General features: G+C 40.5%; 1 protein-coding gene across 9 annotated transcripts in view; it reads left to right on the top strand.

Moving 5' to 3' along the window:
* The window catches only part of dmd (dystrophin), a 1,714,977-nt gene that overhangs the window by 700,657 nt on the left and 987,029 nt on the right, over positions 1–27,291 (top strand). For all 9 annotated transcript variants that reach the window (XM_080203928.1, XM_080203931.1, XM_080203930.1 and 6 more), the window contains 3 exons: positions 7,301–7,473; positions 20,644–20,767; positions 21,568–21,655. In XM_080203928.1, coding sequence (XP_080060054.1) covers positions 7,301–7,473; positions 20,644–20,767; positions 21,568–21,655 — 385 coding nt within the window. The remainder of the gene's footprint in view (positions 1–7,300; positions 7,474–20,643; positions 20,768–21,567; positions 21,656–27,291) is intronic.

Here is a 27,291-nt window from a genome sequence, read left to right as displayed (position 1 = left end):
TGCCAAATCCCATGAAAGAATTTTAAGAAAAGATATAGAGTTAAGTTTATTCAGCTTCAGCAATGTGCCAGATCCAAAATCTGGGAGTGTAATTCCTACCACACCATCCTGAGTTGTGAATTCACACAATAATTCTTTTTGTGGACTTTCTGAGTGAAATTTTCCATTTGGTGTCAATTTGGGAGTTGACATGAATGTACTAATGTTGTAAAAGCCACTGTTAGAGACTTCACCCACTGTGTCCTCCTCCTTTACACAATATCAGAATAATTACAGAGGAGGACAGCGATTCCGCCTACCTTAATTCATCCATACAGAATTACTCGAACGGTCCCTCCTTCCCTATTTCAATTTTTTGCTGCTGAAAATATCTCACAGCTTTTGCCTCTGGTACACCATCCTGAATCCCATTCCATATATTGATCACTCATATGAACATACATGGAACATATGAATTAGGAGCAGGAGAAGGCCACTTTGTTCCTTGTGCCTGCTCCGCCACTTCATAAGGTCTTGGCTGAACTGATTCTAGACTCAGCTGTACATTTCTGTCTCCTACCTCCACCCTTGCCAGTCAAGAATCTATTTAATTCAGCCGTAAAAATATTCCAGCCTCCAGTGCTCTCAGGGAAAGAAGATTTTACAGACTAATGACCCTCAAAGAAAATCATCTCCTCATCTCCACCTTAAACGAGAGATATTTAAATTTGTGTCCTCTAGCTTTAGTTTCTCCCATAAGCGGAAACATCCTTTCGGCATCCAGCTGTCAAGTTCCCTCAATATATTTTTATTTTTATTTCATTAAGATTATCTCTCATTCTTCTAAATTCCAGTGGATATAGGCCCAACCTGTTCAACTTTTCCTCATAAGATATCTCCTTCACGCCAGATGACCTTAACTCGAACGACTTCACTCTTTGAATGAAGAACTTCCTGATCTTTTGATCCTCCAGTAGTTGTTTACAAGTTTGAACCTGTATATGCTTCGTTTGCTCTTAAATTTAGAGTAAATTTCCAAGTTTACCTTTCCCACATGGTTTACAAATTTGCATTAGCAGGTTGCACATCTGTGCAGTACTGAGGCAGTGCTGTGCTGTAACAGGTGCTGTCTGTCTGGTGGGATGTCAGAGACTGACTGCCCTTCCTGGTGGACCTAAATGATTCCATTATACTGCACAAAAAAGAGTAGGAAAATAATCCTCTGTCCTGGCCAATATTTATCCCACAATGAATATCACGGTACTATCATATTGCTGTTTCAGGCCTTGCCTTGTGCAATCTATCGTTACCTCTACACTCCAAATGTGACCACACTTCAAAGACCCTTAACTAGAAGTGAAGTGTTTTGGGTCATCTTGTGGTCAGGAAAGGTTCTATATACGGAAGTCTTTATTTTAGTTTTATTATTTCCATTTTGCTGAGTTTAAAAATGTTAAAGCTTAGAATATGTATTTTTGTGTGTGTGTGTGTGTGTGTGTGCCAAGATTGTGTGCAGTTCATACAGAGGGCTCTCTGTGTGACCTAGATAACAGAGAATGCAGTTTAGGCCTATATGTTCTATTCCTTGCTTCAGCCATTGGTATCTCATGGGATGGAACTAGTTCTGTAGGAAACTGTCAGTAATGATGTAAACCACGGTAAGTGATAATCCTTTAACAGAGCAGTCTATTAAGTTTTATCTTATGTTTCAGGCCATTTTTTGAATTACATGTGTAAGCTATGAAATGACTGTGCAGTAGAATAAAATTAATTTGATTTATACCCAAATATTACACCTTGCAACTGATTACTCCCCTAGGTGTCATGAATTTTGATCGTAGATGATTAGGACATCATAAGATTCATTTCCGTGACTTGTATCTGAATGAGCTGAATGGGGCCTGTGGTAGTCTAGTGGGGTCTGAATTAACAGCATTAAACAGACGTGTAAACAAGCAAATGTGCGTAACAAATGAGTTAGGAGCAGGAACAGGTCATTCAGCCATTTGAGCCTGCTCCACTACTCAATAAAATCATGGCTGATTTGTTTGAATTCTCAACCCCACATTTCTGTCTACCTCTGATGACCTTCACCTCCTTATTAATCAAGAACCTATCTAGCTCTGCCTTAAAAATGTTGAAAGAATTTGCTTCTACTGCCTTTTGAGGAAGAAAGTTCCAGAGACACACAACCCTCTGAGAGAAAAAAAGTGTTCTCATCTCTGTCTGAAATGAGTGACCCTGCATTTTTAAAAATTGACCCCTTGTTCTAGATTCTCCAAGAAGAGGAAACATCCTCTCCGTATCCACCCTATCAATACCCTTCAGGATCTTAAAGGTTTCAATCAAGTCATTTTTACTCTTCTAAACTGTAATGGATACAAATCTAACCTGTCCAAACTTTCCTTGTAAGAGAACCTGCCCATTCCTAATATTAATCTAGTAAACCTTCTCTGAACTGCTTTTAACACATTTATAAATTTTCTTAAATAAGGAGACCAATACTATATGCAACATTGCAGGTGTGGAGCAGGATTCTCCAATCTCATGCATTCACATCCCGCTTCCAGCAAGAATGGGGAATGTGGCACTTAGCCAAAACTCCATTCGCTGCACTGGCATCGGCGAATCCCAGCTGTCGGCGAGGTTGGATGTTTCTGTTGGTGGTCTCATCAATGCCGTATATAGCTGAAGCATAGTCTCCTCTTTTGTAACCAGATCCCCCAACAATAAATTGTAAGATTCTATTAGCTTTCCTAGTTATTGTTGTATCTCTTTTGTGATTCGTGCAATAGGACACCCAGATTCATTTGCATCTTAAAGCTTTGCAATCTTTCACCATTTAGATAATGAGCTTCCCTTTCATTCTTCCTGCCAAAATGGACATGTTCACATTTGCCTGATTTTTGCCTACTCACTTAACCTATCTTTGTCTCTTTCTACCCTCTTTACGTCATTTTTCACAATTTATTTTCTTACCCTCACCCTTCATCAAACTAATTTATATCAGTTGTTAAAAGTTGAGGTCCCAGCAATGATCCCTATGGTACACCATTCATCACATCCTGCTAACCAGAAAAAGATCTATTTATACCAACTTCCTGATTGTACATACCTGACGTGTTCCACAATAGGATAACATTTTACTATGGAATGTAGAGAATGTCATAAACATGAAGAGGACCTTTTTCCCTTTGGATCTTTTTTATGACCAGCAGAAAGCTTCCATTTATATTAAGTCAGTTTTAGACTCAAAAAAGGGTAAAGAAAATCACGGAGGATCAATAATGCATAGCTGATCTGTTATTTACTTCTGACAGAACCGTGAACTGGTTTGTGCATCTTAAACCAAGGTTATTTTACAATACAGAAACAGAAAATACTGGAAAATTTCAGCAGGTCTGACAGCATCTGTGCAGAGAGATTCGAGCTAACGTTTCAAGCCAGGATGACCCTTCGTCAGAGCTGTTGTACAATAAATAGGAGATTCTTGTAAACAAATATATAGTTTTGTTTTAAGGAAACTGCCTTGTGGTTACATTGCTGGTTATTTGGGAGTACTAGGATTGTTCCACTTTCTTGAGATACCTCTACTGGCTGTGTTTGTGACTTACATCCCATAAATCAAATTCATAAATAGAAGGGCCATTCTGTAATAGAGTGGTGGAATCTGACATTAAAAAAAATGCTTTCTCACGGAAGCACAGTTGCATTCAATTTAGAATGCATTTGAACTCTGCAGATTTCATTAACCAAATTCACTATTTTTTTTATTTTCCTTAACTGTGCTCACAGCCAGCTTCAGATTATAAAATAACTGTTGTGTCATGATTTCCAAAAACAACAAGTCAGTATCAGTCCATTTTGACATACATAAACATATTTTAATAAAATCTACCCCAGCTATGACATCAGTAATGACATCTCTTCAAAGCTGCATGAAATAGCCTTTCCATTTTCTATCCTAAATGTGTTTAAGAAGATTTCATGCATTATTTTCAATTTGACAGTTATTTTGTGATTCCTAAAATTGGCTGGTTGGTAACGGTCTTTCAAAAAATGACTGCAGGATTAAAACTCTGCCACATGCACTGTGGTTAAGACTGATCAATTGTTGTACTGATGCTATGGTTTTAATCAAGTTTTGTACTTGGTGCTTGACCTATTTAGAGGAACTGCATTTGCCATTTTTGAATGCTGTAATGCAGTCCCTAGAGCAAAGATATACAATTTTACTATATATAAAACCATGTTTGCCACTCCCTCTCATATACAGGGGAAATTACAGTTAAATGGTAACCAAGCAAGTAGCATTCTTAATGTGCCATTCATAATCTTTATAAATTGGATTATCTTGAAACATCTATAGATGCATCCAGAGTTGTCACATATGGTTTCTGCAGTTTAGCAGATAAACAAATCTATAATAAAAACTGCAAGTGGAATAAGGTAACAGATGACCCTCTAAGTGATAGTATTTGACATGCGGGTTGACTTTTGTTCCTGTTCGCTAAACAGGCTGGTGGGGGCCTGATGTTGCTTGATTAGCGAACACTTGGAAAGATTTAATGCAAGCACGAAAGTACCCTTCAGAGTATTACAAAAGATATTACTTTTGCTTTGCTGTTTCATTTCCAGTTTTCATTTTGCTTCAGAAATCTTGTATGTAGTTCTCTGATTAAGCCAATAGATATTAATAAATGAGGAGCAGCTGCAGAATCTTTATTGGAGTTGCTAAGATGAGTCCAGAAGAAAGCAATGTTATTAAATATTAACAGTAGTACTTTGATAGCATCACATGAGTGTGCCAGTGTATATTAATGTGTTTTTGTAGCCTTCATGCTTGCCAGTGTTTTCCAGCAATTCATCTGGGCCAAGAAAAAAAGTGACATGTTGTTTGAAACAAAAAACAGTTTACAATATCTCATCAAAATAATCTTCTACAAATGAAGCAGGTGCTGGAAGCTGGGAAATAATCCTGAACATATGAGTGTTAAACTTCGTTCGACTGAATATTGGAATTCATTACAACACCAGCACTTTATAGTTATATTGTACATTTAACACAATAACACATCTCAAGGTGTTTTACAGGGGCATTATAAAACAAATTTAGATATTGAGCCATTAATGGAGATTTAAGGACTTGTGGCCAAAAACTTGGTCAAAGTGTTAGGTTTTAAGGAGTATATTAAATGAGGAAAATGAGGTAAAGAGGTGTAAGCAAGGTATCCCAGAGTTTGAGGCTTAGGCAAATAAAGGCATGATCACCTGTGGTGGAGCAACTAAAATTTGGGATGCACATGAAGGCATGTGCATCCCCAATTAGATGAATGCAGATGTCTTGCAGAATAAAGGAGATTACAGAGATAGAGTGGAGAAAGGCCATGGATGGCTTTGTAAACAAAGATGAGAATTTTAAATCTAAACGTTACTTCACTGGGAACCAACATAGGTTAATAGCCAGAGTCAACAGAAGCAAAGAATGAACTGCATTTATATTGAACCTTATTATATCCTCAGGACTTCCAAAATCAATTTACATCCAACGAAGTCAAACCACTATTGTTGAATAATGTGGCAGCCAGTTTATACATAGTAAGACACCGTGGCCAGAACTTTCTGGCCGTTCTTGCTGGCAGGATTTTCCAGTCCTGCCGACAGTGCACTCTCACTGCAGGTTTCACAGGGGTGAAGGGTGTACTCAACAAGAAACTGTATTGAAAATGGCAGGGCCAGCAGATTCCGCCACCAGCTTTGCTCCAGTTAAAATAGAAACAGAAAGGACTTAAGCTTTCACCCCTCATATTTCCACACACTCTTCATGCCCATTCATGTCACCTCATGCCTCCCACCCAACCTTATGCCTCAAACAACTCCTTTGGCCCCTCATGTCTGAATGCAAAGGTATGCCCCCAAAAGATCCTTATTGACTCTCATGACCTCCCAACGTACGCCCCACACACACTCCTTATTGCCCCAATGTTACCCACTATACACTCTGAAGAAGCAATCAACTCTATAGTGACAGTAGGATTGTAAAAATAGCTGTAAAAAAGTGAGGCATTGATAACTTTTAATTTTAAAATAAACTTGTATTGTTTTTACTTGCATTTAACATTTAACTGCAAGCATTATTTACCTTCTCACTTTCATCCTGGGGCCTAAATAGGCAGATGGAAGCTACATAGGCAGCAGCTGAAACAGTTTATTAATTAAGGAAACTAGCTTGATCTGATTCCCTTATCTGTGGAAAGATATCCTGGCATTGGAGTCAGTCTCGAGAGGGTTCACTAGGTTGATCTTGGGTATGGAGTGTTTCTATGATGAGGACAAGTTGAGTACGTTGGACCTGTATTCATTGGAGTTCAGAAGAATGAGAGATGACATTATTGAGACAAAAGATTCTCAGGGGATTTGACAGGGTAGAGGCTGAAAGGTTGTTTTCCCTCGTGGGAGAGTCTAACACCAGAGAGCATACTCTGAGTCAGGGGTTGCCCATTTAAGATAGAGATGAGGAGGAATTTCTTTTGTGAGTCAGTGAATCTATGGAATTCTTCACCACAGTCAGCTGTAGAGGCTGGGTCACTAAGTATGTTGGAGGCTGAGATAGACAGAGTTTTAATCAGTAAGGAATCTTCTTGGCTGGTTTTGTTTTTCTTGCACCTTCCTGTGAAGTACCCTGAGATGTTCGATACATTAAAGATGTGTACGTAAATCTTCTGAAAGTTGTATGTTCTTCAGCAGAATAAACACGAAACTGACATTGATGAGCTGATTGTAAGGCAAAGATGATTTGAAACACTTTTTGTTGAGTTCTGAGTGCGTGGAACAAACTGCCACTAGACACAGTGAATGCAAAATTTATTGTAGGTTTCATTAGGAAGGTTGCTGTTCAGGGGGGAAATGTGCAGCATAGAACTGACATAGGTATGCCATGTCCTGACTGCAATGTGAATTTACTTTATAGAATCTCAATTGGAATAAGCTGGACTGGTTTGATCGACTTGTGTGTGCATTGCTGCCCTCATGCTCTTTATTTATGTGTTAATGAAAATTCTTGAGCTTGCCATTAAATTACTGTATTTACTGGCATGTCATTTTGTATGCTGGGTTCTTTTTCATTCTAATCAGTGTTTGCCCATAGGGTGATTTGGATTAAATATTTCTGTTTGATAGAATCATGCATTGTTACATTGTGAAGGTCAGATTAAGATCTGACTGGAGCAGTCTCTTTCACTATTTTCTTTCCAGACTTTAAACAATTGCTATTGAAGTCACTCCAGCAGTCTGTGACTTCTTGTCTTAATACTTCCCTCAGATGTCGCAGTCTGTCACCACAACTCAGACGTCATTAACACAGACCATGCTAATGGAAACTGTAACCATGGTTACCACCAAAGAAAAAATTTCGGTAGCGCAGAAAGAGGAACTTCCTCCACCCCCTCCTCCTAAGAAGAGGCAAGTCCTTTTGGACTCTGAGCTCAGGAAGAGGTGAGTTAAAGAACAATGTGAAGGTATTATGTTAACATTCTTATTAGTAAAAGGAGAAAAAATTATTTTAATGCCATATGTGGAACTATACTGTTCCCTATTATAATTTATATATTTTCCAGAATTTTTAGTGATTTAAATCATCACATACACACACACATTCTTTGTACAAAATAAATTAGAATGGATTTTGTTGTGTCTTATAATGGTATCTTACCTGTGCCTGCTCCCATAGAATAAACAGTGGGTGTATGCTCTGTGCTTCAATTAGTAGGAGCCAGATCTCCATCTAGTGTTTTAAATTATTATCACTATTGTCAGGTTGCTATTTTATACATTCGTCAGGGAAATAATAGAAGAGCATTGTGCCACCACCATTCATGTTTCTACACCATAATTTTGATGAATTACTGTGTGATAATTTGTCCTGCCATACATTTAATTAATAGTAAAGTCAGGTACAGAATAACAGTCCAAAAACCAGGGAGAAACACAGAGTGTGCAGAGAGAAATTGAGAAATGAGATCAGAAGAGAAAAAAGACAGTAGAAAAAATAAGCAGATAACTTAAAAGAGAACACAAAAATATTTTATAAACAAATAAGCTTAAGGAGATAGACTAAGGAATGGTAGGACTGATTAGAGAGACAAAAGGGAAACCTTATGGAAGTGGAGGGCATGGTGGAATTGGTACTGTGCGCCTGTCTTCACAAAAGAAAAAGATGAAGTTAATGTCAGAGTAGAAAAGAGAGAGTTGGGATTTTGAGTTGGATAAAAATGGCTGAAAAGGATGTGCTAAATAGGTTGGCATCACTCAAAATTAACAAGCCACCCAGCCCAGATGGGATGTGTGTGAGATAGCTGTGGGAGACTCAGATGGAGACAACAAAAGCTCTCACCACAGTCTTTCAATCCTCCTTGGATATTGAAGTGGTGCCAGGAGAATTGCAAATGTTACATCCCTGTTCAGGAGAGGAAGGAAGGATAAATCTGATAACTGTAGGCCATTCAGTCTAATGTCAGTGAGGAAGCTACAGAAAACTGCTGTCAAGGACAAAATTAATTCTCACTTGGAGAAGCATGAATTAAGAAAGGACAGACAGCAAGTATTAAAGGAAAATTGCATCTGGCTAACTTTATTGAAGTAACAGAGAGGGTTGATAAAGGTATTGCAATGAACTTTTAAAAGGCATATGATAAAGTTCCTGTTAGCAGACTTATTTGAAAAAGCACATGCCATTAAAGAGGTGGTGCTTACTCGGGTTTGAAATTGGTTGAGGAATAGTGGTGAACATCAATTTTTCTGACTGGAGGGATGTATACTGTAGAATCCAGCTATTGGAATCATTGATTATCTTGTATATAAATGAGTTATGGCAGAATGTTTGCCTGAATATAAGACCAGTGGCAGGTGAGCGAGAAACTTTGCACTGCTTAGTGGCAGACCAATTTGCTGGTACTATCTCACTCCTCGACCATAGTCTTGGAGATGGAATTGATGATTAAAGGGCTACCCATCTGCAAGCAGCAAGTAGCCAACTAAGGCAAGCTTATGGGCAATCAGAGCCAACTAACCGACCGATCAGCATTCCAGCAAACTTTGAGGTCCTTTTATCCTACCGGGCTACAGTTATAGAGTAAGACGTCTCACAACACCAGGTTAAATCCAACCAGTTTATTTGATAGTAAACCCACATGTTTTCGGTGTTCCGTTTCCGAAAACTTGTGGGATCAGATAAACTGGTTGGATTTAACCTGGTGTTGTGAGACTTCTTACTGTGTTTACCCCAGTCCAACGCTGGCATCTCTGCATCATTACAGTTATAGACACAGGTCACTCTGTGGAGGGCTTTCTCCTCCATGACAGTGACTTGATAGTTGGGTCTGTTTTTAATGCTGTTTTTATTTTTAAAGTTGCTGAAAGGGGGCCTCAAGATGGAGGTGTCCTGTCGCTCCCTTACTTGCAATGGCAGATTGCAACTTGCTCTGTGCTGAACACCCTTCTCTTAACCCTCCAGCTTTAAGAGTCCATTACAGCGAGTATGCTGTCTGTCCTCTCTAGCCAGTTTAGGGAAAGTCAATGCCAGTGCCTGTTTCTGACACAGTGTAGTGTCAGAACACCCATTTGACCCCAAAGTTGAGGGCCCTACCCAAAACACTGCACTTGATTTTTTTCTTTCATGAATGTGAGCATCACCGGCTAGCCCAGCATTTATTACCCATCTCTAATTGCCCGAGGTGATGGTGAGTCACCTTGAATTCTGCAGTCCATGTAGTGTAGGGACATTCAGTGCTATTAGGAAGGGAATTCCAGGATTATGATCCAACAACAATGAAGGAACAGTGATGTAGTTCCATGTCAGGATGACGTGTGGCTTGGAGGGGAACCATGCACGTGTTGCACCTGTCCTCCTTGGTGGTAGGTGTCTCAGATTTGGAAAGTACTATGGAAGGAGCTTTGGTGAGTTGCTGTGGTGCATCATGCTGATGGAACACACTGCAGTCACTGCAGATGAAGAACTACAGTTCCAAAATGTGATACAAGCAATGTTTAGGAGAATATAGGTGGAATAATGAAATGGACAATCACACGGCAGATGCAATAGAATGTCAACAATGTGACGTGGTGCACTTTGGGGGAAAAAACATGAAGAAGACGCTATAATCTAAATGGTTGCATTTTGGAGGCATTAAAAAAAGCAAAGGGCTTTGGGAGTACATATTCACAAATATAGGTGGCAGCAACAAGTTGAGAAGGCTGTTAAGAAAGTTTCTGGGTTTTTTGGCTTTTAAAATAGAGACAGTGAATACAAAAGCAATGAATTTGTGCTGAACCTTCATAAATTTCTGATTAGCCTTAGCTGATGGACAGTGTACAATTAGGAAAGAGGTCACATCATTGTAGAAGGTGCAGAGAAGTTTTACCAGAATGATACCAGGACTGAGCAACTTCAATTATCTGGAGAGTGTGTAGAAGTCGGGATTGTTCTCCATGGAGCAATAAAGACTACAAGGAGCTCAAACAGAGGAATTCAAAATTATTGATACAATGATAAGGGGAAACTACCTTCTGTAGCAAGTGTGACAGTAATCAGAGTAATAATAGATTAAAAATAATTGGCAAAAAAGAACAAGAGAGGAAAAGAAGAGAAACATCTTTAAAGTCATAAGACACAATCAAAAAAAAATCTAATTGCCGAACAAGTGAGAAAATGGGATAGTTTCAGACCTTTTTTTTGGGTGAGTTTGAAAATGCAGTCTTATGACGCACTTTTTTGTACAAAAGTGTGATTCTCACCAGTTTGGAGGCAGGGCAGAGCCTAAGCTCATTGGTGAAGCCAGCTGCAGACTGCTTGAGATGCCATTGCACAGGCACCCTGAAATCCCAGGAAACCTGCTACCTTCCCCCCCCCCGTCCCCCACCATGGACGTTGCGCCCCCCCCTTACCGATCATTGGTGGCAGTGTAACATTCTGCCCCAGCCCCTCCCCCAATGGCAATGCAAATCACCAGCACTGGGACCCTCCCAGTGTGTCCCCCTATCTCAATGTCCTCCACAGCTCACCCTGCATACCCTTTCATTCCCCCCTTCCGGTGCCAGTCTCCCACCCCACCACGTACCAATTACCTCCCATTGGAAACCCCGCTGTTAATCATCCTGCCTCCTTTTGCATAACCCCCACCGATCAACGCCTTGTCTGCAGAGCTCCCCCCCATTGCAGAACTCTTCCCCACTACAGAGCTCTTCGCCTTGCCTTCTCCACTGCAGAGCTCTTCCCCTTGCCTCCCCCACTGCAGAGCTCTTCCCCTTGCCTCCCCCACTGCAGAACTGTTCCTCTTGCCTCCCCCTTGCAGAGCTGTTCCTTTTTCCTCCCCCTTGCAGAGCTCCATCCCTCTACGGAGTTCTCCCCCTTTCCCCCACCACTGCCATGCAGAGCTTCCCTTTGGTGTTCCCAGGATTTAGCCATGTGCCAACTCTTCGCAGCTTGTCAGTTTCATTAAGGAATTTCTTTCTTCTGTGCAGTCGCCTTCTCCAATCTGCTGGGTTATAGTGTGGCTTGCCTGCATTGTTGGTGGAAGAGGGAATTTGTGTACCCATTCTCTCCCAGTTGCCTTTCAAAGTTCTTCAGTTGGCTTTGCACCTCAGCCAAGGGGATGCCCTGCTGCTTTCCCAGTCCGATCCTGGGAAAGGCGGAATAGGGCACTCCATGTCAGGATTCCAACCTGACGTTATTTTTGGCAATATACCCAATGCCAAACCTACTTCCACCAGCTTAGGAACATTCCATCCTTAATTGTTGCTGAACGTAAATTTGAATGCATGTTGGATTTTTTGCCTTTCCTTTGTTTAACATGTACACTTGTGTTGATTCCTGATAAAATTATTGTTGATACTGTCCTAAACGATTTACTCATTCCACTTGTGTGAAAAGAGAAAATTAACATCAATGAACAAACAGTCTGATTAAATCCAAGGTGCTGAAGTTCAGCTGTGCATCATTTAGTTCCTTCTTCTCATACTCCTGGATTTAGTAACTGTCTTCCTGATGATGCCATTGGCTCTTAATGTTTAAAGAAAAATGTAGAAGAAAACCAAAGGTGTGTCAAAGTTGATGATAATCCTTTCCAATTAAATTAGAGGTGTTCTTTAATTACTGCTCTTTCCAGTCGAACAGCACTTATTCTAATTGAGATCGTAAGGTGAGAGACCTAGCTCTATAATGTAGAGTAGTACCAAGACTGAAAGGGGAAAATGAAGTAAATCATGAAGCAGTGATTAGATGAGAATAAACTTGGGTCTTAAAAACTTGAAGATTGTAGGAGGAGGGGATGATTGAGGAAGGTGAGCAATTCCATAATTTTTCAGGGAAAGAGCAGAGAATATAAATTGTGATTTCAATTCAATTAAGATTTCTTATCAACATATTGCCCCATGATGTCATGAAGAACCACAATGTCAGGTTCCATATGTACACTGCTGATACCCAGCCCTACTTCAGCACCACCTCTGCCCACCCTTCCACTGTCTCTACTTTGTTACACTGCTTGTGGGTGAGCAGAAACTGACTCCAAATAAATGCAGGGAAATCAAAAGCCATTGTTCTTTCTAACTACATCTCTCTGACAATTCTCAGAGGCTGAATGTGACCATCCGCTATCATGGTGTTATATTTGATACCAAAATGATCACCTATCCAGGCCATTGCCAAGACAGCCTACTTCCAGCTCTGTAACACGACCCAACTCAACTGCTGCCTCAGCCAAGCTGCTCCTAAGACCCTTGATCATGTCTTTGTCACCTCTAGGTTTTGACTACATGAGGCTCAACTGGTCAACTTCCCAGCTTCAAACCCTGATAAACCTAAGTATATCCAAAACTCTGCTGTCCAAACTTTCGTCCAATCACCCATCATCTCTATATATCTGAGCAAGGGCGGCATGATGGCACTGCTGCCTCAGAGCACCAGCGACCCAGGTTCAATTCCTGGTTTGGGTCACTGTCTGTGCAGAGTCTGCACATCCTCCTCATGTCTGTATGAGTTTTCTCGGGGTGCTGCAGTTTCCTCCCACAGTCTGAAAGACATTTTGCTTAGGTGCATTGGCCATGCTAAATTCTCCCGCTGTGTACCCCACCAACTGCCGGAGCATAGCAGGGGATTTTCACAGTAACTTCATTGCAGTGTTAATGTAAGCCTACTTGTGATACCGATAAATAAACTTTTAGCCTTATAAACTATATTGACTCTTGGTTAAGCAATACCCCCTTTCAAAATTCTCATCCTTCTTTTCAAATTACTCTCTGACTTCACCCCGATTTCAATAATCTCCTCTACTCCATCGAGATCAAATCCTCTCCAATTCTGACATATTTGCGTATAAGTTGAATGAAGTATCAGTCTCATTCTATGCTCATTCTCCTATTGCCGTTTCTCTCTTTACACAGTCTGCCCATTGCCTGTTCTTAACCGCAAGCTGATTTTTTTTTGTGTTTAGAAAATACCTGTAAGAAATATTGAGAATTACTTGGATTATGCTCAAGCTTTGGGGTATCAGCAGAAATTTGACACGAGTGTTTTAAACTGCAAGCTTATTATATTCCCCCACAAAATCATTTGACTTGCATGCACTTTGAAATGAAATGAAAATGAAAACAATTATTGGATCAGCAACTTAACAGGTGCTGAATAATGGAGTGCGTTAATCATGCTGATTACCTGCAACCGTACAACAAATAGGATTGATTCTTCAAGGGTAATGGAAAAATGATGCTTGCCAAAGACTCCTCCCTGTATTTTGTTGCCAAAGGCTGAACGATAATGGGTTGTGTTCTTTGAGCCTTTCCAAAGATTTTCGCAATTTTTGTCCTTCTATTTCTTACAACTTTCATTCATGTGTAGTTCCCTGTTCACACTGCAAGTGCGCTCCCTGCATCAATCCAAGTCTGTTTAACTGTGCAAATATGAAAGGGGCAGACAAATAGGGAATAAAAATGATGTTAGCCATTGGTAATGGGATTTTTTTTCCTCTATTCATATTGTTAAAATTAACTGTGGCAAAATTTGTTTGCATAGAGCCCATGTTTTCAACACTATCAATGTCCTGGGATGTGTAGATCAGAGGGATTTAGTGGGTAAATGTGTAGGGATATTGGGATAGGGCCTGGGTGGGATTGTGTTTGGTGTGGACTCGATGGGCCGAAGGGCCTGTTTCTGCACTGTAAGGTTCTATGTACTATCAGTGCTGTTAAAGTTCCAAAATGGCATCCGCAGCATGTGCATGCTTCAGCTGCAATCATGCTGAATACCGTTTTCAGTAAGGTATTAATACCTGCATGGGAAGAGTGAGTAGATTGTTCATAACATCGGTCAGCATGTAATGCTGGTTAGGTGCCAAAATTGCCATTTTGAAGCATGACATTTCAGATAACTGCATTAATCTCTCTTAACCATACACAGCTGAAAACGTATTCTGCATCAGTAAGGACCTCCCCGACCAATTTTATTTAAAGGGATTATCAGCTACTTTTGTATCTGTGGTTTATATTTTTGTACCAACTGTTGCTAAGTTTGTAGACTGTTTGGAGGTTGGTACTGCAATTTAAGGTACTGATGTTGGCAGGAGGTGGTGTGTCAGTTGGTGATGAACTTGCTCCTGATTTCACGGATCCTGCTCCGACCATTTGTTCCATCATTGGGCACAGTAGTTTGGGATCCCATTGGCTTGAGCAGGGAAAGGAGGATGAATCGAGATTACATAAAGGGAGGAGAAAGACATTGGCAATCAGCAGGAGGCCATCTCCACCTAAGGCCTTTGGGAGCAATTCTCTTACCTCAGCCTCATCAAGGATCAGTGTGTCAAATGTCTCTGCATCACCTAAGGAGTTGTTCACTGAAATCTCACACCTATTGTAACAAGAACTGTTGATTCAGAGCAGGGCTAGAACTTCATTCCAGGTGGCTGCAAAATGCACTGTGACCATGAACCTTCGTGCATTGGGCTCTTTCCAGGCTACATCAGGTGAAATTTGCAACTTTTCCCAATTTCCAATCCATTGTAGCTTAAGGGAGGTCACGGAGTCTCTGTAATCAAAGTGAACTGAATATGTTTCATTCTCTCTTGCCAGAGCAATATAAAACTGATCATGTGGCTACATGAGGATTTCAGGCTTCCCCATGATGCAGGGTGACATTGACTGCTTGTAGGTTGTTTTTTCCAGTATTGCATACCAGTTCTGAGATGAATCAAAAAGGATTCCACTCCTTCATGCTCCAGTTAGTGCATAATGTTTTGCAGTTCCCATCCTGGTACCTTAATAGCAATCATCATGCTTACATTCTGTGGCTCTACTCCAATGCCTACATTTGGGCAACAAAGGTTATCCACTAATACGTGGCTCATGATTCAAGTATGCAATTCATGCACATCTGAGCAGCATCAATCTAATGAAAGTCATGCTGCCGCATAAAATCAAAATGAATGCTTGATCAATACTTCCACTGGCTGAATCAATGTGGAGCAACCCTGCAGTACTTAGTGGAGCTGGTGTCAAGACTTGTGTTGCTCTACATGTTGCACAACCTCACTATCATGCACAACATGCCTGCCTGTCAGCAGGTATATGGCAAACAGCTAAGAGAAAAGGAAAAGTAGCAGGAGGAGAAGAAGTTGTCAACCAACATGGTTGAACAGTTTTTCCAAGAATGACTCTGCTGACTTCCATACTAGTAAATGCAAGCACAGTTCCAACAATACCAACAATCCTGCAGCTTACTTCTGTTACTGACCATTGTGGTGCCCTCATGGTAACAATGCTTGAAATGAACCCACCCCAAAACATTCCAAACCAAATTTATGAACCAATCCATTCAAAATTCCATAAAATTCAACCAGTCGGCTGTGAATTCTCTGAGTGCATGCCATCTGTGTGCCTTTGCCAGTATTAGTTTTTCTGTACAATTGCTCCACTGCAAACATGGTTGATGCAAGTTTGCTGACTTTTGGTGGCAGTTGACCTTGCAGGATGATTTGAACCAGCTGTTGTTATAGGTTCACTTATCTTCAAACTGCACCCCCTTGGCATGGTGGCAGCAGTCTAGGCTGGCTAGTTGACAGCAAAAGGCACTGGTGGAGTGATAGTGGCAAGAGGATAATATTGTCATTCTGAGAGAGGAGAGTGCCATTGCTACTATTCCTAGGTAGCAGCTGAATTGTGATGGGGTGCAGATTGCTGGACTTTTATAAGCCCATTGGTGCACGCGTCTCTGCACCTATTTTGGTAACAAACTGACCTTGTGTGACTTTACTCAGGAAGACCACTGCAATGCACAGACATTGGGTGGCTTTGGCTCGTGCTACAATGCAACTGAGGCATTGGCCATCAGACGCTGCTTCATGTTTGACTCCACACATGTTCTCAGGCAGGGAGTTACCACTTCAGCATTACAGAAGATGAGTTTCAAGCCCTGCAAAAAACACTGACAATACATGCAGGCTCTCTGGCATGTCTGCCGATCAACAAAGCATTTCACTGCTCATACCCATCAACTGTCTTCTGTAAGCCCATCAAAGTCCTCTTTTGAGTCTTCTGTGTATGACTTCACCGTCCTGGAAATTGCCACTTGCAATATCTTTGTTCCTTGTTTGGCTACAGGTGCAGATCCCACCTTTAATCTTTCCTGTGAAGTATACACAGTGTCACTGTCTGAACCGGTGAGAGTGAGTGATGGTGTTTCTTCACCACCATTGTCTTCCTGCTATTCCACCCATTGCTCTTCCACCATTGCCTGGCTAGAGGGCACTTCATGGGTTTCTGAAAGGAGAAAGGATAAGGTTGTGGTTAGGGGAGGGGGTAAAGAAAGACGTGCATGTTTGCAAACATATACATCTTATAAATCAGAAGAGGTGTGAGATGACGAGGAAGTGAGAAAGAGGATGAGCTGTGAGAATAATATCATCTTTCATGGTTTTAACCTTGCTGCTGGCTCTTGCCTTAATAATGGCCGCATTCTACTATCCACTATTTCCTCAGTTAGGTGTTGTTGTCTTCAATTATGCTGCATCTATAATGTAATGAGAGTGTGTAGTGAGTGTGGTGCAATCTGTTTGAGCTGTGTATCAAATAGTTGAATCGCTGGCAGTGTGTATCAAATAGTTGAATCGCTGGCAGTGTGTACAAGCAGGAGATGTGCGTTTGAAGCTTGTAGTAGTGCTAAGTGATAGCCCTCTGCGATAAGATCCTGAACTTCTTAACCTACAGACCACAATTAGTAAAGATTGGCAACAAAATCTCCTCCACGATCATCCTTAACACCGGTGCCCCACAAGGCTGTGTTCTCAGCCCCTACTATACTTGTTATACACCTATGACTGTGTGGCCAAATTCCCTTCCAACTTGATTTTCAAGTTTGCTGACGCCACCACTGCAGTGGGTTGGATCTCAAACAATGAAGAGACAGAGTACAGGAATGACATAGAGAATTTGGTGAACTGGTGCGACAACAATAATCTCTCCCTCAATGTCAGCAAAATGAAGGAGATTGTCATCTACTTTAACAAGCATAGAGGAGAACATTCCCTGTCTACGTCAATGGGGACAAAGTAGAAATGGTTGAGAGCTTCATGTTTTTCGGTGTCCTGGTCCCCCCATGCCGACACTATAGTTAAGAAAGCCCACCAAAGCCTCTAATTTCTCAGAAGACTAAGGAAATATGGCATGTCAGCTACGACTCTCACCAACTTTTACAGATGCACCATAGAAAGCTTCTTTCTGGTTGTATCACAGCTGGGTATGGCTTCTGCTCTGCCCAACACTGCAAGGAATTACAAAAGATCATGAATGCAGCCCAATCCATCAAGCAAACCAGCTTCCCATCCATTTACTCTGTCTACACTTCCCGCTGCTTTGGTAAAGCAGCTAAGAACCCCACATACCTTGGATATTCTCTCTTCTACTTTCTTCCGTTGAGAAAGAGATACAAAAATCTGAGGTCACGTGCCAACCGACTCAAGAACAGCTTCTTCCCTCTGCCATCAGGCTTTTGAATGACTCCCTTGCATTAAGTTGATTTTTCTCTACGCCCTAGCTATGACTATAACACTACATTCTGCACTCTTTCATTTCCTTCTCTATGAACGGTATGCTTTAACTGCATAGCGCTCAAGAAACAATACTTTTCACTGTAATGATAATACATGTGACAATAATAAATCAAATCAAAATCAAAAAGAGTGTGAGGATGAGGTAAAGCTGTGAATATTAACAGTAAATAGAAGCAACATACTGTGGAACTTTGAAGTAAAAACAAAAAAAAATTGTTGGATAAACTGAGTAGGCCTGGCAGCATATGTGGAGGGAAAATGTTTTGGATCTAAATGATCCTCCTACAAAATTAAAATCAATGAATGTTAGGTATAAAAGAAGGACTTGTCTTATGTAACACCGTTAACAGCCACAAAATCTCCAAAAAATGTACTACAGCCATTAAAGTAACATGCAGGAATTGATGAGTTGTTATCGAGTGACGATTTGAATAGCGTACGAGATTACTGGTTTAGGTGTAAAGATATGGCATTTGAGGATGAATTCACTACTCTTGGAGGGGGACATCTCTCCCTCTCTCCACCTTTTGAACTAAGGTGCAATGTCTGAGAACCTTGAAGCTCACTTTCTCTCCATTCATACTCTTATTGTCTCTTCCATCCTGCAGATTAGGCTCTCTGTCCTTTATGCATCTTCCCTTTAAGAGACGCAGATTGGCTTTAAGTAAAGTAAAGTAATAGCTTTGAATGGTGTTGACCTCACATGAACTTGGGCCCTTCCTGAGACATGCATCCTCTCAAAAGCTTTTAGCACTAGGTGATACACTATAATCATTTAAATGAGCAGACAGTACAGTGTTGCCTCTGTCAGAAGGCAACATTACATTTACTGCAATCACTACACCCATTTCGGGAATGGACCTGTTTCAGCCCCAGTGAGTTTGACGTCACAAAAATATAGATGAGCAGCAAGGAGTATAATACTGACCTTTACTGCTGCATAAATTAATACAAAATGAGCAATATGATTGCAGCAATGGTCTCATGCTTTTCCAGATGTTAGGCAAGATTTGTTTTTGCAAGAATCCCAAACCCCAACAACACTAGGTCTCCATTAAATGCTACTATTTTATGGCTTATTCTTCCCAATTGGACATAAGAATACATTCAACCATTTATGCAACATATGCACTTTAGTCCCAGGAGCTTTAACAGCCCAGTAGATAAAATAAGGCATGACTTAGCACTGCTGCCTCACAGTGCCAGGGAAATGGGTCCAATTCTGGCCTTAGGTCATTGTCTGTGTGAAGTTTGCATGTTCTCCCCATGTCTGTGTGGGTTTCCTCTAGATGCTGTGGTTTCCTCCCACAGTCCAAAGATGTGCCGGTTAGGTTGTTGATCATGCTAAATTGACACTCGTATCGGGGGGACTAACAGGGTAAATATGTGGGGTATGGGAATAGGAACTGGGTGGGATTGTGGTCGGTGCAAACTCATTGGGCTGAATGGCCCCCTTCTGCACTGTAGGAATCTATGAAATGGGCATGTGAATGGTAAATTATGTATTTATCCATGCTGCAAGGTCCTGTCAAATAAAGAACTATTATTGCACCATTGTATTGGAGGCAACTACTAAGACTACTGCCAATAATACATTTCAGCCTTTGTTTTATTTACTCTGAAGGACCCCCATCCATAGCACACTTCATAGTCTGAATTTCAAGACTGTTTTAATGCAGTGAATTCAATAAAGTGAAGCCCACTTGCAGACATTCATAATGATAGTAAATATAGCTTGCCCCATTTGAAATGCAGGTAGATTGAGTGTCTTTGAGCTGGATTATTGCATTGTGCACCCCCCTCCCCCCCATATATGTTTTGAGGGCGAACCTGCCACCACTTGGCTGACCTACTTTAATTTATTGAGCAACAGCCCTTTAATTAGTATGAGGCAGGATTTGCATCTGTCCCCAAAAAAGTCCTGCTTCAGAGTTGCTAGTCTATTGGAGGCCAGCAGCTTTGCACCACACCAGGATTGGTAGCCACTGCTGATATTTCAGGAAAAAGCAACAACTCCTCCAAAATTAGGTAAATAAAATATCTTGCTAGGGACAGGTTGGCAAGTGAGTACGGCGAGAGGGAATGTTGGACATGGCAGGAAAAATGGTGGGTGCAGGGAGTTAGAATATTGTGGGAGAGGAACTTTGATTGGCATGGGAGGTTGGAGGGTGGAAGGGAGGCAGGAAAGAAGGAAACTCCCTCTTTTACTAACCAGCAGCCCACAAGGTTAGCCCTACTGGGCTACACTTTGGGTGCTGGTCTCTCCTGATATCCATTATATTGGAGTGACTGACAGATGAGGCTTTAATTAGTCATTAATTGCCCACATAAGGACCTCAGTTGGGCCACGGGTGACGTCAGGTGGCCACCTGAAGCTTCCCCTTCCAGCCATAAAATTGTGATGGGGCAGTTTGTCTGGTGCCAGATGTCGCCAGTGGCACAGCTCCTTGATTCACCCACACACCCCATTTTCCCTCTCTCAGGTGCATTTCAAATTGTGCACTATATTCTGAATCAGAACTTAAAGAAACATTGACAGATTTTTATTCATGATTGGCTGTTCTTTCTGCAGGTTTGATGTTGATACAACAGAGCTGCACAGCTGGATGACACGATCAGAAGCCATCCTACAAAGCCCAGAGTTTGCAATCTGTCGGAAAGAAGGAAGTATCTCAGATCTTCAGGAGAAAGTTAATGTACGTCAAGTAGTCAATATTTGGAAGATAATGAGTAAAAACTTACAGTTAATTTAGCTATTCAGTCATAAATGTTGATGTAATAATATATCTCCGATGTTGAGAGTACTTTACCAACACAGTAGTAAAATCATGACAGTAATGAGATCTGTGAAGTATTTTTATTCACAAATTATATTCAACTATTGGATGCCAGCACAAGATTTTAAGTATCAGGTTTTAATATGTCAGTTATTCAATGCATCATGTCCAAAGTTAAATTAAAGTTTGTGGAATGGTGGGTGATTATAATCTTCAGACTTATGGAAATGAGGCTCAGCCAGAAAAAATATTAATTCTACCATCGCTATTAATGGGAACCAGAAAATGAACATGAACTATTACATACCATGCTGCCATTTGCTTGTTTGGGCTGTGGATTCAGACAACAGTTTTAGCATGCCAAGATTTCCCTCAACTTTCCACTCCTCCTTTGATTTAGCCCATTAACTGATTCATAAGTGCTGTAAGTGAGTGTAAATCTAACCCAGTCTCAGAAACTATAATAACCTATATTTGACAAGTCAAGATATTGAGAATCCATAAAGCATAATCTCATGAAGCTTACACAGACATGCATATCAGTTTTCTTATCTTACGTAACCTGAAATTGCATTTTCAGTTAATGACAAGAAAACTAATCTCAACATTCAATTGAACTTGGTCCAAAGATAAACTATTGTACTTATGTGGGGGTACTGCATTTTTTTACTTCCCTTAAAAATCAATATGGGGATGATCATTTTATTTTCTTGTTGCAGACTATTGAGAAGGAGAAACCTGAAAAGTATAGAAAATTACAAGATGCCAGCAGATCGGCCCAAGCCCTGGTGGAACAGATGGTGAATGGTAATTATATGCAAGTTGATTCAGATAATCTTCTTAGGGATTTGTGCAACACACAAGTTCACATTTATCACACAGGAGATATTAGTAAACAGTAATCTGAAAGCAAACACCAACTTCATAGCATATATTTAATGTGTTCATCAAGTGTGATGCATACATGAAGCAATCTAATTGAAAGTGAACTGACAAATCATAAACGCTAACACGTATTGTAAATTATGGCATCAAAAAGCTACGCTTGTTTTATTATTTCTCACCTTAGTTGATATGATTCTGCTGTATATTCTCGTCAATGCCAGGAGAGGATTTGTTGACATGCTACAGTAGAATTTCCAAAGGGATCCTCAGTCATTCCCTGTCATTTTGATGTAAGGTTTGTGGAAATACTGGGGAAACAACAGACTAACAGGAAACTAAGCCCAATGCCTTTCTGTATTTGTATAATTTTTGATGGATGGGCCATTATGTCAACAACATTTCACTGAATTGTTTAGTTAAAGAAATCTCAGTACAACTGCTTATCTATTCACATGACACAATGGGTGGGATTCTTCAGTTGCGCTCGCCTTAAAACCGGAGAATCCCACCTGGGGTCAATGGATCTTTGCGTGATCCACCCACTACAATTCCTGTGGGGGGCAAGACAGGAGAATTCGCTCAAATATGTATATCAAACTGCATGACTTGCCTGTGGGAGCCTTCTATGTTGCTATTGTCATATTACATGTAACAATTGAACCTGAATTTGCAAGTAATAGTCAGACGGCATTCAACAAAGTAACTACCTCGGAGACTTGTGGGATATTGGAAGCCCATAGAATTCAGTGGAAAGTGGTAGAATGGATATGTAATTGATTCAATGACAGGAGCAGAGGGTGTAGTTAGATGAATGCATTTCTGGCTAGGAGGCGGTTTGCGTTGGTGTTGCCAAGAATCAATTTTTATAAACAACCTTGAGTCAAGGATTATGTGGATCTTGCAGGAAAGTGATATTAAGGTAACAGTCAGATCAGTCATGATCTTATTGAATGGCAAAGCAGACCTGGTGTACCAAATAACCTACTCCTGCTTCTTTGTCTTATCTTTATATCTTTTCATTTTGTGATGTGTAGTGGGCTCCAGTGTTTAGATTCCTACTTCTATTATGTGGTTCTTCGGCCTTCAATAAAAAAATGTTTTCTGAGGATTTTTACACCTATATAATTGACTATTAACCTTCGCTATGCAAGATACTGGAGTTTTTAATGGGCCTAACGGCCAACTTTGGAAAGGTTCCAAGGATGATGAGAAGAGCATCATGCATGAATATAGGTGATCTTGTGCTAACAGTATGGGGTCAATGTTAAAAAAAAAAGCATCCTAAATGAGTGTACAGTGGATTTAAGGATAAAGTGTATGTGTACATTGCAGGCATACGGTCCACAAAAAGGAAATAAAACAATCCTTTTGATTACTATGGCAAAAAATTGGTGCAGATGTTGAATTACTTTTTATTGGACCACCGAGCTTCTAGAATAGAGAGATTGCATTGGCTTGAGAAGAATGCCATTCATACCCAAAGAAAAACATTCTCTCTTTGTAGAATTTCAGGTCACTGTGTATTTTACTAAAGGGAACAGTCCTCCCTGCCTTTGGCAATTGTTTTCTCATTCCCTGAAGACTTGTATCAATACCATTCCAGAGGCAGCTTTCCCCTCAGAACAGAAATGCATGTGGGAGTTTAAATACTGCACCTACACTTATAAAGCTCTGCAAAGGAAATGGCAGTTATCCCCAAACCTTGTACTTCCGACCAATCAGGTTGTATAAATATTAAGGAAGTTCCACACACTGGAGGGTAGGGTGGGGTGATATCCTTCATGTGTTGAGGTGTCAATACTGCTGTAGAATGTGGTTGGGATGGAGCTTTAACCCATATGTTTTGTTTTAATTGTGGATTCCTCATTGAAAAGCCACCAGATTCACTCTTGCACCATTCAAATCTTCTCTATTCCCCTCTTTATTTTCTATTCTTTCACTACAACCTTTAGTATTATAAACAAATAAAAATTAACTTCTTATTCACTGTAGGAATTGGAGCTCAAAATATACATTTAAAAGAAGAGACAGAATTATGCATTTTTATAATGGGCTGAATTTTCCTGAAAGTCAGCAAAGGCCAGTAGTGGGTGGGATAATCAGCAGTGAAGCCACCGGTAGTTTTCTCCACTGTATCGCTTAAAAACCTCAAGGAGCAGGTCCCATAACTAATGCTGAGGATTGGGCTTCCATTTTTAAAGGCCATCCAGTGCACAATAGTTCATCAGGAAGCCCCCACACCACCATGCACACCACCAGCCCACCATGCAGGTCTCCCTACACATCCAGTCCAGCATCACCCAGGCAGTGCCACATGCAGTTCTAAGCATGACCCTCTCCCTGCTTTACAGTACAATCACCTGAGCTTCTCTGGGAGGTCTGTACATCAGGGGCACGTCTTGAGAGACTCGTCACATATCACAATGTTTTCCACTCATGCCAACATGAATGGACTTTCTTATGGTTTGGGAGGAGGATGATTCAGGTGCAGATGCATGATAGCTATATGCTAATATATGGAAATGATGTTCCCAAAATTCAACATCTGGAAGTGTGCCATGTCACTGCAGGGGAGGGGAATTACGTCATGCATTTACATTGATGTCAAATGTGATCCTCACAAGATTTTCCCCTCCCATTGTGGAACCTGCCTAAAAAACAGGGTGTGGAAAATCCTGGCCAGTGAGTTTCACAACTGTAGGGTGTCTCAAGGTGCCTTAAAACCAATGAACTACTTCTGAAGTATGCTTACTGTATTAATTTAGAAAACACAGCAGCCCATTTGTGCATCACAAATTCTCTCAAACTGCAATGACATAAGGCCGTATTGTGATGTTGATTGAGGGATACAAGACAGTGGCTAATAGAGCCCAGGAGCCTTCAAGCTTTATCAGTTGAGGCATAGGGTGGTATTTTTAGGCTGTGCTCGCCCCAAAACTGGAAAAGTCCATCCAAGGTTTATGGACCTCTCCATGGTCCGCCTCCCACCACGACAATTCCTGTAATGGGCGGGACAGGAAGATTTCCCCCCATAGAATACAAAAGCAAGAATGTTTTGGTACCTGTGTAAAACTTCACCAGATGCATTGAAGAATGTGAAGGCATTAGAAAGGAAGCAGAAAACGTCCAAGAGAATGGCCCCAGGAATGTGGAGCTTCAGTTAAGTAGATTGACTGGAGAAACTAGACAGCTCTCCTTAGAGAAGACAAGGTTGAGAGGAGATTTGAGCGAGATGTTCAAAACTGTTCAGACAGAGTGGATAGAGAGCAATTTTTCCTTTAACAGAATGATTGAAAGTTCATTCAAGGTGATTGGAAAAGAGGAAAATATGAAATGAGGTAAACTTCTTTATGCAGTGAGTATTTAGGAGCTAGAAATCACTGCCTGAAAGTGTAATGGAGGCAGATTCAGTTGTGGCCTTCAAAAGGGAATTGAACAATTGTCTGAAAGGAAATGTTTGTAGGATTACAGTGGGAATGCAGGAGACTGGAATGAGGTTAGTTGACCTTGCACAGAGCCTACACAATGGGCTGAATAGCCTCCTTTTGTGATATAACCTTTCCATTATTCTTTAATATTGGTCAGGACACTTGGTTTCTGTTCAAAATCATGCTATGGGATCTTTAACATCACCTGAGAGGGCAGATGGGCCCTCAGTTTAACATCTTAAACAAAAGAATGAGGCTATACATCACCCCCTGAATACTGCACTTGGGTGTCAACCAAGGTTTTCTGCCCAAGTCTTTGGGGTCATGTTTGAACTCTTAGCCTTCTGATTCAAAGGTTTGAGTGTTCTCATTGAATCACACTTGACACTGGAAATAATTTTAAACAAGACTACAAGAAGTTGCTTCATCCCATGCTGACCTTAAATTATTCAATATTCTCTACAGTAATTTAACTTTTGATTTTCAATCAAACTTTAATTAACTGTCCGTGAAGTGCGGACCAGATCCTCATTCCTGATCAGTTAGTCAAGGCAAATTGCTATCGATGTCATTTTCATCCAGAATTATCTAGACCTCAGTCAAGCGTGAGAACACACATTTATTATTTGGATTGTTTATTTATACAATAAAATAAATAGGAAATCTCCAGGTAATTTCAAGTATTTAACATAAAAAGGAAGATAGTGTTATTTGCTAGGAACCTGACTCCCTGTTAGAAGATCGGCAAACTAATTTTAAGAATGTTCTCCTTGTGATGTTTTCCTGTGAAAATATTGTTAATCGTTTTGCCGCACAAGGCCTTTTCTCTTATTCAGCTGGTCAATCCCTCTGAAGTTTCAGAAATGTCAACTCTACTATCTCTATATATGATATCAACTCAGGACAGAAACCCATCAATAAAAAGGTGTCTCAGAAAGTTAAAATGTTGGAAGACTCTGCCTCTTTGTGTGTGGTCAGTAAGAAATTCTATGCATGGCAGTGTGTTGTGCTGCAGAGTGACTGATAGGAATTTGAACTTCATACCTTGATCACATGACTACCCTTGAGCTCATTCAGTTTTCTAGTCAACACTTCAAAAATATTTAATTGATCATGAAATACTTTGGGATGAAAATATGAAAGGTGCTATATAAAAGTTAGGTGCACACAAGGCATCAAAAACTGTCATTCTTAGAGAATGTTAGACTGCTGGTGGGGATAGTGGGGAGCGGGTCTTTTAAGAGCATAAACATTTTTGATGGTGTATTACTGATCATGTGTGAGTGCTCTTAGATAAAAGCATTAAAATGCAGATCGTAGAGAGTAATCTGGCCACAGGCATTGCAATAAAATAAAATTGCAACTTGTTATAGTGGCCAAGTTGTGGGCCACAGATTTTTTATTGTGCGAGAGGATGCGATACATGAATGGTATGTCCAAAATTGACCCATGGTGCAACAGAGGTGATCAATTAGACATGGATCAATGCAGTTTGAACTAAAACAGCAAACACAAAATTCTCTCAAAAACAGAAGACTGAAGGGTGCCTACTAGAAGTTAATAAGATAATGAGAGGTTTTTACAGGATTGAAGTGGAGAAAATATTTTGACTTGTAGAGGAGATGAAGGACCATAAATGCCAGGAGGTCATTAGTAAATCCAATGAGTAATTAAGGACAAACATATTTTCTGAAAGAACAGTAAAAATATGGTGCACACTGTCTTTAACATTCTATTGATAGGGTGATGTGAAGAAGGGTGGCAAGAAGCTTGCATGGAGCGCAAATGCCAGCAAAGGCCCATTGGGCTGAATGGCCTGTTCAGGTTGCAAATTTGATGCCATTTAATTTTAGTTTAGATGAGAAAATAAAAATGAAAGTGAAACATTTTTTTAAAGTAAAGAACTGATCTGAATGACTGACTGTTTAGAGTGATGATCATTGTGTAGCTGAAGACTGTTCAGTTTAAAAGTCTAATTGTTTTAATAATCAATGTAAAATTAAGAAACTTCTGCCCTTTAAAAAATTATGTTTCAAAACCTCCCAGCAAGACACTAACAAGGTGATTTTACCGTCGCGTTGTGCCCATTTTCGGAAAGTAGGGCATAAACTGCTTAGTGTGAACGGTGCC

This window comes from Carcharhinus amblyrhynchos, chromosome 15, assembly GCF_965287045.1.
Source record: "Carcharhinus amblyrhynchos chromosome 15, sCarAmb.v2.hapA, whole genome shotgun sequence".
NCBI lineage: Eukaryota > Metazoa > Chordata > Chondrichthyes > Carcharhiniformes > Carcharhinidae > Carcharhinus > Carcharhinus amblyrhynchos.
Note: the sequence above shows the minus strand (reverse complement) of the source record. Positions and strands in the feature narration are given on the sequence as shown.